Consider the following 20824-nt stretch of genomic DNA (forward strand, 5'->3'; position numbering starts at 1 on the left):
AATTTTAGCCATTAAATAGAAAGAAGAAAAATGTATTATATCTTTACTTGGAAATGCAAGTTTATTTTTAAATGGTATTCCCTTAAATTCTTTCGTTCGTACAATTGACGATTCGACATAAACTTTATGTGACATATCTTTAATTATCAACTCTGTCGAATTCATAGAACATTTCTATAAAAACATTCATGTAGAAAGTATACACGATCTTGTGACTATCATTTCTTGTATCTGCGAAAGATAGAAACTGAATAGCTAGTTCAAAATTTATTTATTTTTTAAATTGCGTAGACACAAGATCTTCCTTGAAATTATTCATATCTAATTAAGGAACAAAAATGTGGGAACATTTACATAGAGTTTACATAATATATTTTTCATCATATATATAGTAATATCAAATTCTAATATCTTCTTTTTCTGTTGTAAGAAAAAAGTTCAAAGTTTATTTCTTAATAAAAGCTATACACCTTATTTTATTCCACGGTTTTAGGAAACAAGTATACATGACCATTAGTAAATCACATCGGTAAAAGAATTCATTCTTTTCAGAAATGTAAAACTTATCTGTAAAAGTATTTATATTTTAAATTTTTCCTTATCTATTTTTAAACCGAAAAAAAATAACGTTTTAAATTTTTTGATCTATTGACACACTTTAAATAGACTTGCTGCAATATCGGAAGGTTTATACATGACACTACGTGGGACTGTTCATTAATCATAAACGTTCTTGACATACTTGGAGGAGAGCCATTTTTAATATTGGAAAATAACCAAATATATTGATATATATTTTTAACACATAAAACATTTGTATTGTAGTTTTATGCAATAGTTATGCACATTTATGATTAATCGGATTTCTTTTAAAAGAAAATGTAGCTTAACTTTTGTTATTTGGAATGTAATTTACTTTTCAGAAATTCATGAAACATATGATATCATAACCACAATTATCGATATAAACATAAAAGAGGGACGAAAGATACCAAAGGGACAGTCAAACTCATAAATCTAAAACAAACTGACAACGCCATGGCTAAAAATAAAAAAGACAAACAGAAAAACAATAGTACACACGACACAACATAGAATAAAATATGGAAATGAAAACATCAATGAAGGATAAAATAAAGCGCTAACCAGTCATGTGTTTGTCGGGGTCATTGCTATATTGACTCAATTGTTTTATTCTGAATTTCATGAGAAAATTATTTTATTTCTAAAGAGAAATGAAATAAGAAGTTGGTTTTCTTTCAAAATAAGGGGTATACAACCTTGAGTTTTATTTAAGAAAAAAAAAAGGATTAATGAAAGTACAAAACAATGTGATTGTCTCAAGAACAAATCCCATGCCTTCTTAAAAAGATGAAGAACCTACTTCAAGGTTGATGTAAGGGCACAATTATTTTGTTTATCTTTTTAAAAAAGTTTTGAATAGCTTGTATTATACAATTTATAAATCATTTGGACATCAGATAAGAAGTTGCAAAGCATTGTAAACCAATATTTTTAAACGGGTTTATACCAAATCTAGCTAAATGACCCCATCATTGCTATTTCATAATAGCACAGGGGATCTGACCATTATTATGTTTGAAATACAATTTTTCCCCGATCCATATTAGTTGTTATCCTTGAAAAGAAATGGATCTAAGGTAAAAAGTAAAAAGTAAAAAGTAAAATAACAAATATACCGAACTCAAGGAAAATTTAAATCGGAAAGTCCGTTATCAAATGGAAAAAATCAAAACATCAAACACATTAAACGAACTATTGGAAAACAACTATTACAATCCTGACTTAATCATGTTGACAGGAATTTCCTTATGTAGAAAATTTAATGTCCTTTATTTTGGATATATTTCACTAAATCCATGCATTCAAAATAGGCAACTTTTTCAACATTCAAAGCATACATTTGTTAATGTGTATCACTAAAAAAAAATATGACGATATGTTGTTTTCATGCTTTCGAAGCGTTTTCTGGATTTACCTTCATCTGAATCGCTCAAGGTTGAATATTTGAAAACAAAAGAATTATAAGAACCGAAATAGTTGAATTTTAAGTTACTGAAGGTGTTCATAATTATAGATGATTGTAAACTTCAAACAGTTTATTTTGTAGGTACAATTAGAGACCGTTATCAAGGCACAAAGTAGAAATTTCATATTTTAGGGTAAAGTAAAACTTACTGTTACTAAGGATAGGACATATAGTAATAGGACTTTAAGAAATGTAAAGAGGAAAAAAATAATAATTGGTTGCGCCATTGCAATTCATTTTGTGTATTGTCTTTGGAAGCCAATCTTCACGTACGTTGGTTAAAACCTGAATAATCAATTGCACAAAGTCTCGATAAATTACAATCTAATTACAATGTAGATCTCTGGTTTCATTATACTAAATCCAATGAGAGTTCCATATTTTAATTAGATTGGATAAATGAGCAAAAAGGAGAACACCCCTTTATCTAAATAATAGTGTGATGTTTATATACATATAGAAATAACGTAATATACATTTACTCCGAAATGAAAGAAGAACTATATATTATTTAAACTGTATATGTATAGAAACGCACTTCGTAAACAGTGTATAACACTCAATGTCATATTATCAAATAATAGGATCGATGGTGTTTTTCAAACAGGAGTTCCTTAAATATATTTAGTATGCACTTTAACTAGCTACAAAAAATTGTAATGATTAAATTAAACAATGTAAGAATCCTTTGTGGTTTACATAACGCATTGTTTTTCGTTCTTACTAAAACCGTTTGGAAAAACCGAAAACTTCAAAGTAGAACACAAATTTTGTAAACACCTACATATCTAGACAGCCTTGTGTGCATAGCTCAATTTTACGGACTAGGTTTCAATTGCCTATTTACAATTGATCGTTTTAACCCTACTGATTTGTAATACGAGATGACATTATTGACAAATTATTCGTGACATGCTTGTCATAGCATAGCTTGCGTCGGCCAAAATAATCCTGTGTATATGAACTATTCAGTGGCGAATTCAGATTTTTTTTGTATAGAGGGGGGCTGACTGACCTAAAAAAAAAAGGGGGGGAACTCCAGTCATGCTTCAGTGATTCCCTATATATATAATCAACTAAATTCTGCCCTCCAAAGGGGGACCGCTCTCCATCTATGCTTTTATTTTTTAAAAGTCTTAATTGCAAATTCAAATCGTCCGCTCGGCGGGATGAGGAATATATCCTTTAGTTTAATATGTTTATATATTCATAAGCTGGTATTTATTCAAAAATCTTTACGAAAATCTCGAATGCAAAACGTTACAACTGTCTATATTGCATGCTAATCATGCTCTTTCTTACCAATGTTTTTTCTCTCTCTCTCAAGATTTTTTTAGTTGCTTTATATTTCTTAAAGTTTAAATGAAAAGTTCAGAAATAGATAGTACAGATCATGAACGGTACTGTTTACTGAAATTAGCTAAATATCTATATACATGGTAGTCCTACAAGATTGTCGTTGTAGGTCGAATTAATATATTTTGTGAATTTTTTTCTCTTCTTGACGTGATGTTTGTTTTTCCTGTTTTACTTTGACTGATATACATTTTTTAAACGTCTCCCCCTTTTTCTCTCTTGATGTTTAGGAAAACGTTAACCAATATACTTTGATTTATTATTTAGACTAGTTTTCATTATTAACAAATTGAGGGAAATCGCACTCGAATTCAAATAAGATATTATTTAAAATGACATCATCAAGATGCAATTGTTTTTATTGACAAGATATTTGTTACTTTAAAAAAGAAGATGTGGTATGATTGCCAATGAGATAACTGTCCACAAAAGACCAAAATGACACAGAAATTAACAACTATAGGTCACCATACGGCTTTCTACAATGAGCAAAGCCCATACTGCATAGTCAGCTATAAAAGGCCGCAAAATAACAATGTAAAACAGTTCAATCGAGAAAACTAACGGCCTTATTTCAAGGGGGAATCTACGTCATCACGCAGGGTGTCGGCGATTGAAATTGGACCACCATCTTGTCGCTTCAAGGTAAGAATTTTACTTATTATGCCAGTTATATGAGGGTTATGATTATACAAAATAGTCCACAAAAGACTATATAAAGTAGGAAAATAAATGAGCCATCGCTCAATATTATTTGTTATCTCAATTTTGCAAACACTTACTTTAAACATATATTTTATTTCAAAAAATCATGTACATGGCATACACATATAAATACAGTGATAACATATTACAAAAGGATTCGGAAACAAGGTTTCCCTTATATTAATCCGTCTCCCTGTAGAAAAAAGATAAAGGGAAATAACTGCAAATAAAAAAGTAGATTTTTTTTTTCATCAGATCTTTCCTATATATATATGTACCGGCGGCGGAGTGTGTTTACAGGACTTTGTCAAGACTGTCTCACCCAATTACGATCTTTGTCATGCACGAACGACGCTATTAGCCAAAACGCTTCGAATCTACCAAAAATTGTTGCACTTGTTTAAACACGAGTACATTTTCCTCTTGATTGAGGTTATTGCAGCCAAATAGGAGTGTTTCTATATTGTATGGGAAGGGAATTTTTTCTATCGTACGTTTTCGGACAAGGGAGTAATTATTACACTCGAGGAGAAAATGCTTACTGCTCTCGATTCTACCACAGGTACAGTTTTTACTTTCTACAAGATTTCTCTTAAATAAATGTTCGTTCAGATTGCTACAATCCATCCGAAGTCTGGCATGAAGTATTTGTCCTTTCCTGTCTCCATAAAAATAATAATTTGGCATTTTTCTTACATTTTGATTAAGGTAACCTTTAAGTGTTAACTTAGATGGACTTAGTCTGATATCGTCCGGAATAGCATTCCAGGATCGAATAACTGAGGGGAGAAAGGATTTCTGGTAAAATGCAGTTCTACACTTTATATGTTGCGTGTCATTCGTTCGTCGTGTGTCATAATTATGAATATTGAACAATTGTTGAGGGATAATGTCGCTTAAATAATCAGGGGTCTTATTGTGAAACATTTCATGAAATTTTATAATTTTGTGTTTTTTACGTCTTTCTGATAGTAACTCCCATCCTGTTTCGTCGTATAATTTATTTATGGACGATAACTTAGTACCACCAGTAACTATCCTAGCCGCTTCAAGTTGCATATTTTCTAGTTTGTCACTTAAATAGTCTGGAATGTTGTCCCAAATGATATCTGTATATTCAAATAAAGGTCGGATAAAACTTAAATATATAGTTTGTAAATACTTTCTTTTCAATTTGAATTTCAAGGCACGAAATAAATTTAATCTAGGTGTTATCTTTTCAATTATTTTATTGACATGAGAATGCCATGAACCATCCTCATGAAAAATTAAACCAAGGTGTTTATGGCTTTCTACTTCTGAAATCATATCATCATTCATATAAAGAGGTGGATGATGGGGTTTAACTGATTTCTTGGAAACTGTCATAGCTTCAGTCTTTTTTGCATTAAAATTTACCAGCCATTGGACTGACCAATTGTTGATAGTCTCTATATCAGAATTAAGTTTGCTCGCTGCTGCATATTCATCTTCAACTACTATGAAAAGGGAAGTATCATCAGCATATAGTTTTATGTTACAGTCTATGTCGTTTACAATGTCATTTATATATACTAAAAAAAGTAAGGGGCCTAATATTGATCCTTGAGGGACGCCAGCATTTACACCAAAAGTATCAGAGGATTGACCTGAAATAACAACTTTTTGTTTCCGATTTGATAAATAGCTCATAAACCACTTTAATAGGTTTCCTCTTATTCCAATATTTTTAAGTTTATAAATAAGACCTTCATGCCAGACTCGATCGAAAGCACGACTTATATCAAAAAAGACAACACGAATCTCTTTTCCTGCGTCAAGAGCTTTGCCAAATAAATCTGTTATGTGTAAGAGTTGGTTAATTGTAGAATCTCCAGGCATGAAGCCTGACTGGGCACTTGTTATTATTTTATGTTTTGTTAAAAAGTTAAAGAAGTGCTTAAAAACACAACGTTCCATACTCTTACCAATGATCGACAAAAGTGATATCGGTCTATAGTTTGATACCAGTTCTCTATCACCACTTTTGAAAACTGGTATAACGCTTGCTAATTTCCAGGTTTCTGGATACACAGCTTCACGTATAGATTTATTGAAAAGCTGAGCCAGGGGCCTACTTAACTCTCGAGCAGCATACTTCAGAAGCCTACCGCTAATTTCATCAGGGCCCGTCGCTTTAGTGACATCTAACAAAGACAAGTGATCAAACACTTCCTCTTCGGTTATTATAATATTGTTTAAAATTGGTATATCATCGGACATGGGGGTATTAGGAAAAGACGCTTTAGAATCATCCACGGTAGCTTGCTTACAAAAAAAGAGATTAAATGCGTTTGATTTTTCATTATCGTCTTCTATATATTCATTATTTACTAACAAAGGGGGGTAATTTGACGCTTTCGAAGGCTGTCCAGATAAATTTCTTAAAAGCTTCCACCAATTCTTAACATTGGTTTCTGGATTCTCTAATATATTTATTTGTTTGTTGAAAAAGTCAAGTTTAGCTGTTTTTATGAAATTTATGCATTGATTCCTAACATACCGAAATTGTCGCCAAGAATCAGCAGTATTTTTCTTTTTTGCCATTTTATGAAGTCTTTTTCGGCGCCGAATTAGTTTTTTTATATGACCAGTTAGCCATGGCGGGTCTTGAGATCTAAACTTGACAAATTTACAAGGTATATGTTTTGCAGCTATTTTTAATATAGTTTCTGTAATTTTTGTCGCGGCAACATTTACGTCATTATTATTAATAGTATCATCCCAATTAACTTCACTTAGATCAAATTTATATTTAGTTAGGTCTGCGTGGTCATAGTCCCAAATCTTCCTATTAAAAACTTTATTTGGTGTTTTTTTAATGTTTATTATGCCACTCACAGGACAGTGATATCTTACATTAGCTTCCAAAATATTATCACCGACTTCAGTATATAAAAGTATGTCAGGATCATTTACTAAAATTAAATCCAGTAAAGATGAACTGGTCTCGCAGAAGAATGTCGGCTGATCAATTGCTTGGTTCAGGCCGTTTTGCAAAATAATATTTGTAAGTTTTGTGTTTCGATAATTCAACAAATTTTCGTTGAAATCGCCCGTTACTACTATTTTATCAATACCCGAATTGAAAGCATTTTCTATGGACAAATTCATATTATCCCAGTATTGCGCATTAGAATCAGGGGGTCTGTAAAATACTCCAAACAGACATTTACATTTTTGTGTGTTAATTTCTATCCAGAGACACTCAAGATTTTGTATTTCAAGATCATGACGTCGTTTACTTGGTATATTATCTTTTACATAAACTAAGACCCCACCACCGATTTTGTCTCCATCCCGATCCTTTCGATATGGATTTTTAAAATTATCTAATTTTAATTGGCTATCAGCTATGCCGGACTTGAGCCATGTTTCGGTAAGTAAGATTATGTCCCTGTCCCCCAGCTCAGCTTCGACTATAGATTTTTTAGGGAGCAGACTTTGTATATTTAGGCATGAAAAAGTCAAAAGATCTTTATAACGATAAAAATCTAACATATCAGTTGAACTATCGTTATGGTTATGCAGGTAGTTATTCGGTGAGTCGGACGTTGGCCCCGGATTTAGTTCGATATCACCTGCCATATAAATAATAAGAAAAATATATAAAAATAACTGACAAATCGATAAACAAATGTCATTTGTATTTTCATATCTACCCATCAAAGGAGTTTCTTTTTTGGTGTCTAAAACCCATCTTGTACTTTTTAAATGCGAATTCAAACTTGATAGCAAATAGGTAGAACAACTTTGATTTTTAAAATTTGTTTTTAATTCGAAGTATAAATATATTGTGAGAGCCTTTGTGCCAATTTGGGCAAACAAATTAACTAATATAACGGTATGTAAATCGATCGAGTGAGACAGTCGAGTAGACCTGACATAGTGTAGCCCAACACGTGCCCTATATGTATTTAGGTCACTTCCCATTGTTTACATTTAGTGTAGACGAATATATTACAGAACAAAACACATGTTGGGAGCACTACAATAATAATAATATTAGTGGTAAGAAAATGATAAGTATAACACTGATTCACACATCCGACGCCGGGACAACAAAAAGGAAGCAAATAAACAGTAAGTAACAAAAATGTAATTATATAAACAAGTTTTAGCATTTTCTTTGGCTTGGGAGTTTTACCCATGACAGGAAAATAAATAAATTGTACACAGATCACAATGCACGATAGAGAAATATTAATGCACATTTTAATTTCAATTTGAAGTATCCAAAGAAAGAGTAACCCTTTGTTCATTTATATCTGAATTCATAAAGTGATTATCATTTAGAAAATACCGTCACAATTAGTCACACACCTTCAAAAAAAGAAAAAAGGGGGGGGGGGGGGTTGGTGTTACAAAAGGACAAAAAAATGATCACCTATACATGCACGCTCAACTCGTTCTCAAAGAATCACTGCATAACTTAATATAAAGTGGGGAAATCATTGGTTTGGTTTAATTTGATTTGTTTTTGTATGTATTCCCGCTCGCCAGTTTACATATTACTGCCAAAATAAAATAAGCTCACCCACACATCCACACACATTGTATAAACACATTCATTCCCAATTCAATATGTAAAGGTAAATATAGAATGATTAATACAACAGTATGATGTAGCAAATAACATAAAAAAAAACAAACCCAAAAACAACAAAAACACAAAGTAAATTAGACAGAGTCAAACTGAACATGGTTAATTTTATTAGCGTCCACCGTTTCCAACATCTCCGGTAATGACAGACATAGCATCATCATCATGTGTCAATAATCGTTCTCTAGTAGCAGCTGGTGCTTCATCTGGTTGTTCGGACCATTCGGTTGGGGGTTCAATTTCAAGCTCATCTAACATTGCAATGAAATCATCATTATTTCGTACTATGTGTTTGTCATCTTTGTTGTCTACAATATATATTTTGCCGTCGACCACCCATGTTGATTTGAGCTTCTTGTTTCGTACCAGAAATCTTGCATAGTATGCAAGTTTACTTCTCAGCATTGTTAATTCTTGGTTAATGGATATATTAGCAAGTTGAGGGTTTTTTCTGTTAAATTTGCTCAATCGAAGTAGAGATTCCTTAACTCTATGACTGGATAAACGAATGATGATTGGGCGCGGACGATCAGAATGTTGCTTCCCAGTGCGGTGACTTATTACTATGTCACTCTGTGACATTTGGACATGCATTTGGCTTGCGATTTGGAGTATTTTGTTGTCAGTGTTTTCACCATAAGAGAAAGGAACCCCTGTAAAACGGAGCATATATTTCCTACTATGCTGCTCTAGGTCATCGCATTTGTTTTTAAGATATTTTATTTCTGCCTTTAAATTGTTGCTGACTTCAGAACTTTCATGAACAGTAATAATATCCTGAAAACTTTCCACTTTTTTGTCAAGATCATCATATTTGATTTTTAACTCTTTTAACTCGCGTAGAACAGGTTTTTGTTTTTCATCAATAAGGTTATGTAAGTCACCAATAAGAAATTCTTTCACAGTTTGTGCTATTCTTACAATGTCTTCCTGACTTATGCTTACTACAGGTGCAGCTGTGGAATTACTCATGCTAGTTTCAAATAAATGCTCATCAGATGAAGAGTGTAATATATCCACAGAGTCTGTATCAAACGTTTTTTGCTTTTTATCTGTTTGTAGATTTTGGGGGGATGGTTGAGAAGATGGGCGACGTCTTCGCTTTTTAAATTCACTGTTTGTAGTATTAGATTTCTGCATCAAGGATTAAAGATCCGTTTTACATAGTTAAATACACAGATATCTAATAAGTTGCTGGCATTAATAAAAATAAAAGTTCTTGTAGAACAATGGTCACGTTGGCATTCGGTCCACTCGACTGAGTATCAGGTGTGCATTATGTTTTAACAAATTATATGTCTTTTGAAAGTCTCAAATTATATACAGTTTATACAGTTTGTTTGTGCATGACTTACTAATTCTTTCCTGTCATTGGATAATTCAAAACAAAATGCTTATTCACATTATTTTACTGAAGATTCGACCTGATATATAAACACGTCTTTCCCATCCGAGCATGCGCAAACACTTCGATACCAGTTTTAGGAATTAGGTCAAACATGCAGGATATCGGCAAAAATTTTCATAACAACATCTTGATTATCAAGAACCGCCTACTTTATCAACAAATGAACATGTCCGAATTTTTTATTGTACTCGGGAAAATACTTGTTACTCACAAATATCCGTCATTATGGTCGAAAAACGTCTTATTTTAAAAAAAATGGAAAAAGGATGTCGGCAACACATCGAATATCGAAGGATGTCGGGGACACATCATATACTATTTTTAACACTTATGTTATTCAACATGTGACTAGATCTAATTTCTTATTTTTTCAGATAAAACTAATGGTCATGACAAGAAGCAAATCAAACTTAAACTTGGCCGTGTACTTGTACATCCCAACATTAAAAAGACACTAGGAATAGATCTGAGAGAAAAGGATCATTTCTAAATTTCCGACCACGGTTAACAACATTTCTGTAAAAATTAGGATGTGCTATCCCGTTTGAAATAAGTTTTCTACAGGTACAACCAAACTTCAAAACCAAATCTTTATATCTATGGAAAATTTAGTAAAGGTTTTAAGTAATTTATGGTAACGATATCCCGGGTTTAATACGTTTGGGGAACGTGCTTTCAACAGAAAATGGGCATTCATAGACGAGCAAACAGTGCCCCTCTTCTGGACACTGGAACATGATGCAATCTTCAGTGTATGAGCTTCTCGGGAAAAACGTAAAAAAGCAAACATCCTTTAGTTTCGCGTGCTTCTATATACTAGTAGATAATGTTTCCTCAATTAATAAATGTTAGATTGTTATGTTTACGCAAACACACTTTAATCAACTGATACCACAGATTGACCAAAAGAGTTAGTTGAGAACTAAACATTACGACCAAAATAGATGGTTTCAGCTTTTTAAATGGTGACATTTCCCCTTCTATGTAGCATCATTCCAGCCGAGCCTTATATGGAGTGTATATATTTAAGTTGATACGATATACGAGAGATTGTTTTTCATAGAATTTTGATTTCTTTTGTAGAGGTGTGCTGCTCCCAAGGAAGCTATTGGAACAATGGTTTCAATTGATAAAGTTGATGTCCTCCCTTCGAAAGTGTTACGGACGTCATCTTGATTTGGTTGACCATTATATATCTAAGTGATAGTTGACCACGGATACGTTGTAATTGTTGTAGCCATTTTTGGCATCATCGAATGCGACTTAACATCAAAGACTTATATGAGAAGAACGAATGTTTGCACTACCGAAACACATGAGATCATCCTCGGTTTTTGTGAGGCTCATGTTGCTCAGTATTGAGATCTAGCAAATTAATTTGCTATAACAGGTGATTGGGTCGTCTTGGACTTTTAGTGAGGTGTGATCGTTAAGACCTCGTCTGTGACTTTGAAATACAAACAGCAGAAGAATTGCTATTCCTTGTCCTGTTGGTATTGTCAAGTGTGTGCATGATTTTGTGTTGTTGGTTTCTAGTTATTTACACAAAATCATTTCTTTTCAATTATAATAAACGTTTTTATATTCTTTTGGTAGAAGGCAATGTTTTCACGTGGAGACTCATTTCTACAGTATGTGTATTTATAATTAAAGCAACTTTGCTTAAATTTACGACTTAATTGGGTTCCTTTTCAGTTCACTTAGCTTATAGCAATTGTATGCAGATATATTGAATAATTTGCCTTCTTCATATATTCTGAACTCCCCGCCAAGTCATCTAATATTTATCTTACCTTAGCTGTATTTGGCAAAACTTTTAGGAATTTTTGGTCTTCAATGCTCTCCAACTTCGTACTTGATTTGGCCTTTTAAACATGTTTTGATTCGAGCGTCACTGATGAGTCTTTTGTAGACGAAACGCGCGTCTGGCGTAATTATAAAATTTTAATCCTGGTATCTATGATGAGTTTATTTGATGTGACCAGTAACTGCCTTAATGATCATAACCAATATTTCTGTATTTACGATGAAATAGTCGACTTTATTATGACAATATTTAGTATATATCTTTGCCTGAATTGAACCTGCAATGTGGTGTGCGATTTAGCTTCATGTTGGGGACGATCTCACAGCGATTTGAAGCCCAAGGACAGTAGAGTTCCTCTCTTTTTTTGTTTTGTCAGCGTATCATGTATGCAAACCGTAACCATAAACTTCCTATTCAATGTGATCGAATGTTTTAAATATTCGATGGGGAACATTAACATACTTTACAAACAAATAACTTAAATGGTATTCTGAAATTTTTAAAAACGAACATTTCTTAAAACAGCTGGAACAGTTCCAAATGTTAAAAACTGTATTTTGTGAAATCGTATTAAAATAACTTATAAACTGCCACTCTGAATTTTTTAAAATGATACAATTATTGGAGAAAAAGATTTGTGTAATGTATATTTTTAGTCTACTACTAGTATTTACTAAGTAGACTAATCAATGATTTACTCCGTAGCCTTGATTATAAGTGTGAATAAAATATTTTACAACTAATGTTCTTTAAATACCTCTAAATTTTCATATTTTAAAATTCAGTTTAAACATTAACACGATTAAAATTATTAATGATTGTCGCCAAAATGCAGACGTGGAAAAGGGGAAAAGTAACTGTCTTCAAATAATTACATTTTCTTATATTTGATTTGTACTCATTTTTGTAATCTTGGTATCTTTAGTTATATTTTTTTACTTTTATAATGTTATTTTTGGGACTTATAGGCATACATTGAGATTAACTGTTGCATATTCCAGGTTCACAACGGCTTCTTTTTATGTATAAGATATTGGTGTCAACAAATCTTAAGAGGTTTGAAAAGGGAAAGGTTAAGGAAATCAAGTAAATTAATTACTAGTAATATGAAACCCAATTTGAAAGACCATTTGTCTGCATATTCAAGTTTAACACACTCTTTCTACAAACAAAAATTACCTTAAAAATATAGAATAGCCTACACTGACCAGAGGTCATCATCAACGTTAACCATACACAAGACAAGTATTGCAAACCGAAATCTTGGTATTTGCCTTTATTTCTGCCTTGCATCTTTGCGCAGTTAATCTATTCAGAAAAACATGCCATCTTTCAATTTTTGCAACAAGCAATCAGTAGATCAGAAGTCTGCATTATAAATGCCATTTTAGGAATGACTGTAATATTATTTCTGTCTATGAAGAAATAACATACAAAATTTGGTGCACACTGAATAACGCGCGTAATTTTAAATTTCATTTTAAGGTGGTACCTAACACTACAGGGAGATACATGTAACTCTGTAAAGTCAGCTAAACGTTTTAATTACGTTGTGTTGTAAAAGGAATATTAAGCTTCTTAATGATCAAAATTGATGTTTGTCAATTTGCTATATAACCATTGTAATTTTTCTGACAAAACGATTGGTTCAAATTTTTTTTTATATTTTAATATTTTTGTTAAAGGGTCAAAGTGAATACTTGATAAAATTTTATGAAAATTAAACGAGCCAAATTAATTTTAGTGAAAGTGTTGGGTACCACCTTAAATCGTAGAAAACTATGAAAAAACGTTGATGACGTCACGGTCACATGACTAAATTATGTCTATGGGCTGATAACAAAATAACATCAGCCAATCAGAAGACGTGTTACATCCAAAAATTAAATTATATTGATATAATTGAAATGAGGTTGGAAAATCATGCTTAGGCAACAGCATTCTGACGACACAACTAACAAAAAGGTATCTACATGAATATAATCAAATGATGTTAAACAAGAGCCTATAATGCAATATAAACAGCAGTAGAAGTGATATTCCTTTTCATTTTGGTACTGTCAAGTGCGTGCATGATTTTGTGCTGTTCGTTTCTAGTTTTTACACAAATTCCTTTCTGTTCAATTATATCAAAAGGTTTGATTTTTTTGATTTTTTTTTTAAACATGTTTTCACTCTTACTTCTACAGTTATTATGTATCTATTATTGAAGCAACTTTGCTTATATGCACGACTTTTTAGTTCACTTACATGTAGTTTGTCGCAAATGTATGCAGATATTTTGAATAATTTACCCTCTTCATATGTTCGGAACCTCCCGTCAAGTCATTTAATACATTTCTTGATGTGACCCGTCTCTGCCTTAATGATCGTATTGTTTCTATTTTTGTCGGTGGGATTGTTGGACAAATAATGACAATATTTGTTATATGTCTTTGCCCGCATTGAAGCTGCAATGAGATTTGCTATTAAGCTGCATGTTGAAGACGATTTCAAAGCTACTTGAATTTCAAGGTCACTATTCATTACTTTTGGTTTTGACTAGACTAAGTGTATCATGTATGCAAACACCATATACTTCCTATTTAATTTTATAGTCTTTTTTAAATCTTCGATGGGGAACATTTACATACTTTATAACTTGAACAGATAACTTGAATGGTATTCTGAAATTTAAAAAATCGAACATTTCTTTAAATAACTGGAAAAGTTCCATATGTTAAAAACTGTATTTCGTGAAATCGCAAATAACTTTGAGGCTGCCGATCTGAATTTTTTAAATGATGAAACTATTGGAGAAAAAGGTTTGTGTAATGTACAATTTTAGTTTACTATTTAATAGTCAATTTGAATTTCATTATTTACTCTGTAGCTTAGATTTTAAGTAAAATTTTGTAAATATGGCGAAGCATTCTTGTTATATTTTAGGTTAAACTAAGTCTTGTAAAGTTGTTTAAGATTAGTATAGCAAAATGCGTCCAAGTCGTCTCCTTTTTTACATGAAAATGAAGAAATTACCCTTTTTGTCGAGAAAAATCAAAATACCAAAGGTAGTCTTTCTTTTCCTAAAATGATGAATGAAAAACACGTTATGAATTTGGTACTTTTCAGTCTGGATTTGCCTTTATCAGAATTTCTCAAGCATATAACTACTCGAAAGCAATAGATGAATAAATACGTTAAACACAACTTACCCGAGTTTATATATGTGATTTTTTAATTATTTAGTTACAATTACGACATTTAAATAAAATATTGGATGAAAAACAATGTCATGTATTAGCGTTATTTTTTTCCCTTTGTAGACTATTTGGAACGTTATCGTCTAGCTCACTGGTTTCGTTATGAACATGATGCAATTTTTAATTAATGACCATGAAAAGAAAAGAAGCCAGCATATTATCATTTGATTTCGTATTCCTCTATATAGATGGTGTCCCCATCCTTAGATTATTATTTACATAAACGCCATTAATCACAAGCACTTAAAAAAGAGGGGGCAAAAGATACCAGAGGAACATTCAAACTAAATTGAAAATAAAACGGACAACACCATGGTTAAAAAAGAAAATGACAAACAGACAACTAATAGTACAGAAGACACAACATAGAGAACTAAAGACTAAGCAGCACAAAACCCATCAAAAACTGGAGATAATCTCAAGTGCTCTGGAAGGGTTAGCAGATATGATAAACAAGTTTTGAGGCAAGTGCCTGTGACTTGAATCCAAGGATTTCACAGATACGTCTACCTCATATTTTGACGTACATCTAGAAATTGACAAATTTGCATACAAGTGTAAATACGTCTATTGTCAAGTGCGTGCATGATTTTGTGTTTTTATTCTAGTAATTTACACATTCCTTTCTTTTCAATCATAGCAAATGATTGGATTTTCTATTGGAAGAAGATCATGCTTTCACGTGTAGATTTTACTTGTACAGTTATTGTGTATTTATTATTGAAGTAACTTTGCTTATACATTCGACGTAAGTGTGTTCCTTTTCAGATCACTTAGTTTATCACAGTTGTGTGCATATCTTTTGAATAATTTGCCCTATTCATATATTCTGAACTTCCCGTCAAGGCATCTTAATTAAATATGTATCTTGATGTGACCCGTAACTGCCATAATGATCGTGTTGTTTCTGTATATTTTTATGGGGTTGTCGGGCAAAATAAGACCCAAAAAATATATATGTCTCTGTCCGTATTCAAGCTTCAATGATTTGTTCTATAAATTCATGTTGAAGAAAATCTCAAACCGACTTAAACCTCAAGTACTGTAGTAATACGCACTGTTCATCTCCTTTTGATATGTCAAGTGTATCATGTATGCAAACACCATATACTTTAATTTCTATTCAATTGGATCAAATGTATTAAATCTTCGATGGGGAACATTAACATACTTTACAAACAAATAACTTAAATGGTATTCTGAAATTTTAAAAACGAATATTTCTTTAAATTGCTGGAAAAGTTCCAAATGTTAAAAATTGTATTTCGTGAAATTGCAAATAACTTGGAAGCTGCAGGTCTGATTTTTTTTTTAATAAAAACGTTATTGGAGAAAAACTTGGGATTTGTGCAAAGTATTTTTTTAGTCTACTATCTACTTTTCAATTTGAATTCCATTATTTACTTCGTAGCCTAGATTATAAGTGTGAATGAAATATTTTACAACTAATGTCCCATAAATACCTCTAAATTTTTATATTGTAAAAGTCACTTAAAACATTACCAACATTAAAATCATCTAAGATTGTCGCCAAAATACAGACGTCGAAAAGGTCGGAAAATCACAATGACGGAAAGACAAAAGCTGGCAGAATATTTTGGAATAAGGCGAAACATTTTTTTAAGGTTAAGTCATGTTTTGTGATTTTTATATTCTTGAGTTATATTTACGGCGTTTCAATTATAAGAATTGAATGCTTCTTTTTGTAACTTCATTTGAGGTGTCAAAGCGTTGACCAAAGTAGATTTTGTATGAAGCGCGGGTGCTCTTCTTTCTTAAAAATGTGTGCACGGTCAACGCCTTTACAACCCTACGAAGTTACAAAAAGAAGCATTCAATACTTATAATTACATTTTATAGCTAGGATCATGAAAACACGATTTTTATCAAGTTTTAATTAACTTACCTGTGCACTTTATTGTGGGACCTCGTGTCATCATGAATGATAAATTTTATTGTGTTATGAAGTTGATTAAGCAATAATAATATAACGCGAGATTGCAGTTAGCCAATCAAAATCACGTTTTATGATGAAACATACAATATTAGAATATGGGATGAGAGCAATGTCTTATATGCTTTTTTTCCTTTGTAGACCATTTGGAATGTTATCAATACTTTGTTTTATTCATGTTTGAACCTGGCAGGTATTTGTGGGTTTCAGAATTTTTGAAAAATTGCGGGTCGACTGGGGTATATAAATATGGCTACCTGGATTCCCGTCGCATGTAGATCCATGCTTGTTGTTTGTCGTTTGTTTGATGGTGTGTGATGTATGTATATGTAACACTTACACTTACAATGACTCTTTTGGGGATCCATATGTGGCCTGCTGCAAAGTGGACATTTGAAATTAACCCTCAATTTCAAAGGTGGCAGTTCATATTTCTAAAATCATTATTACGGTCATTACAATTTGCAGATTGTACTTTTCAGATTGTTTATTATAAAAGCTGTTCCAATTCTGAATAAGCATGAAATATTTGTCACTGGAAGGTTTGAAATTCAGGAAATCGGAAGACCGCATTATTATTGACATATACATGTACATATAAATGAAAGGAGACATGGATATACATGATGTGGAGACAGCAATCTATTACGACACAAACAGAAAGATACATAAATGATTACCATTGCACGGTTTTCAAAAAGAGTCTACACATTTTGTTAAGCTCTAAATCGACACACGAGTCTGAAATTATATGAATGGATTTATTAAAGGTGGCTATAAAATTAAAGATAATATCATACTCATTTATAATTAACAATTGTTTGTAATCATATCTCATTGTTGTCTTTTGCTAAAAGAAGGAGAAACTGTTTTATTTATTTTTTTGTATCTTTGTATCTAATTGGTTAATTGGTATAATGTTTGCCTTTTTGGAAATAAAAGAGAAGAACTTATTTACATCTATTTATCTCAGAGGTTAATCGGTAATTAGTAAATTTGAGTAAATAAAATATATAGCCGACTTTTGATATTTCTAATTTTCTAGCTGCAAATGGGTTTTTTTTATACATGTTTCGTTTAATCTTCTATTTCAGGCAAGTCTCTATATTCAAAATATTTGATTTCGTGTTTAATCCGATGAAGGAGCCATGGACCGAATTTTTCAGGAACATGCTCGGGTCCATTTGAATTGAATTTAGACATAAAATTGACTCCAATATCACTGTCAAAAGATGGAGACAAGAAGAATGGAACTGAAAATCTATCTATCCCGATGTCTAAAACCCGGTGTCTTGTTGCTTTAAAACGTCCAGCCATCATCCGTGAGAACGTTACACCTATATTCATAATTAAACTGTTCCGCCGAGGTGGAACAGCTATCCATTTATTATCCATGTTAAGAACTTCGAGACCATCATAATTAAATATATGAAGCAATGTTAAAAAATCAGAGTCCATATGCTCTGGCGTAGTCACAACTTTTCCATCCTCAATTATTGCGTTTTCAGGAGGTGTCCCTTCCCATGGAGGATAATGCATTATACGGAAAGTCGAACAAGGTTTATCAGAAAATAAATGTTCGAATGCGTTTTCTTCTATCCCTAATCCAAGGGCAGCCAGTCGTAGTATTTCCTGTGATGTTTCGTGAACTATTTCGTACATATTTTGTAAGAATTCCTTAAAAGCAACGGTGCCGTTTTCCTCTGGCCAAACTGATTTTTCATACATCCAGTTGTTCGGCGAAACTGTTTTATCGTCTGCAGGAACATCCCGCGCGAATTCAAAACCCTCCTTCCGGCTTGGTTCACCCTCTACCACCGGAAAATATCCTCGATATAGGTTATTGTTTTCAGATTTGAAGTTTTTTCTTGTTAAATCCATTTTTGTTTCGATCGGCAAACCAAAGAACCACTGACATATTTTGAATAACTTATCAAAATCAATTCCTTTCACATTATCAATGTATAAAAATCCTATGTTCTCAAGGGCATGAACTACTTCTTTTGCAAGTTGTGTCCGGTCCGTCTTGGTCCTAGATAAATCTATCACCGGTATCGGAAGTTCCGACATTTGTGTTGTTCAGTTCTGTAAATGAGAAGCAATGATAATGTTTCAATATTTAAATTTTCCCTGTTACTCGGAGTATGTGGATGAACGAAAGGAACAGAATAAATTCAGAGTTATACAAATGATAAGAGAGCTAGGAATGAATAAGCGAAATAATCAATTTTACGACAAATCTTTCAAATAGCGAATTTTCTTTTATGAACAGTAATGTTCCTCCATGTTTTTATTTGGTCTTTATTTACTCAACTTTTGCGACCGCATGTTTCTTATAGGGTGAGTGTTAGATTACTCAATTCTGTTCATAGGAAAAGATATTTGACATAGATCAGCTGTTTAATCTGTCAATATTTTTTTCACTATATCAATTGACTATACACAATTCAAGACTGAAATTTACAAAGTCTCTCACAGATTGATAGGGTTTTTATTTGATATTTAAAGGAAATTATTGTTGATCAACTTACCTGTTTCGTCAGGATGAATACCTCTGGACACAGTCCAGTTTTTATCTTATAACTATCAATCGTTATGTTTGAAATGCAAACATAAGTACATATAAACGGAAGATATATGTATGATTACAAGTACATGGAAATGTATAGTTATATACATGTACCTTTATATACATAATATACACCGCTTTATACAACCACGATTATGATACTTCTTCTATATTTTAAAAACTCGTAACACATGACAGAGGCAAAATTCCTTTGATCTTACTGTGGCATAATATGGATAATGCACAGGTCAGGTGTGCATTAACTACTTCAATTATTGCACAGGTCACGTGTACTTCACGTCCTTGACATATGTTTGTTGTACAGTAATTTACGTTTGTTGATTCCATTGCTACTACAGATATTTGTCTTTCTCCATTTTGTAAGAAATATCAAGTAGACACATGTATCTATACTCGGACATAAAAATCAGTCACTTGATAAAACATAAGAATAGAAACCATACAAAACAAATGTAGTAGTATTACAATCAACAAAATACAAATAAGATAAAGAACACAGGTTGTTATAATACTCAAATCATTTTTTCATCAATATAAAATAATTGTCATTAGAAAAAATGAAAATAAATAATCATCGACATCTTCCTATTATTTTCTGATCTGTAATTCAAAAGATATGTCACCGTGACCTGACACAGTGAAAACTATAAAAAAAAAAAAAAAAAGGCTTTTTCATACATTTCTATGTACGGCTTAAAAACAACTTAAAATAACGATTCAATGTTAAAAATTGATGAAAATAAATCTGTGAAGTTCACACCTGACACAGTGAAAACTATAAAAAAAAAAAAAAAAAAAAGGCTTTTTCATACATTTCTATGTACGGCTTAAAAACAACTTAAAATAACGATTCAATGTTAAAAATTGATGAAAAAAATCTGTGAAGTTCACATCTTCGTTACAAAATTAAACACGCAATTCTGAAAAGAGCTGTTACTTGGCAGTCCCCGATATTTTCCATCTGGTTTTGAAATATTTAAAAATGCATTTTCTGTATTTTCAATATAATCTTGTTCAGTTAGGATTGCACGAGTATCGGTTATTGGTTTGGGATCCTCAAGTTTTATCTGCTTATTAGATGGATTCAAAAT

At 32.0% G+C, this 20824-nt stretch overlaps 1 protein-coding gene across 1 annotated transcript; it reads right to left on the reverse strand.

Annotated features, from left to right (window-relative positions):
- Positions 1-18018: 18018 nt before the first annotated feature.
- On the reverse strand, positions 18019-19804 carry LOC139491087 (isopenicillin N synthase-like). The gene is made up of 2 exons (XM_071278396.1): positions 19675-19804; positions 18019-19228 (listed from the first exon to the last, which is right to left on the reverse strand). The coding sequence occupies exon 2, from the start codon at positions 19211-19213 to the stop codon at positions 18221-18223; it is 993 nt and encodes a 330-aa protein (XP_071134497.1). The 5' UTR covers positions 19214-19228; positions 19675-19804; the 3' UTR covers positions 18019-18220.
- Positions 19805-20824: the final 1020 nt, after the last annotated feature.

The sequence above is a fragment of the Mytilus edulis genome, chromosome 10 (assembly GCF_963676685.1).
Source record: "Mytilus edulis chromosome 10, xbMytEdul2.2, whole genome shotgun sequence".
Classification (NCBI taxonomy): Eukaryota; Metazoa; Mollusca; class Bivalvia; order Mytilida; family Mytilidae; genus Mytilus; species Mytilus edulis.

Excerpts from the sequence above, each read along its gene's own strand:
- LOC139491087 (XM_071278396.1), bottom strand. The coding sequence starts at position 19,213 with ATGTCGGAACTTCCGATACCGGTGATAGATTTATCTAGGACCAAGACG.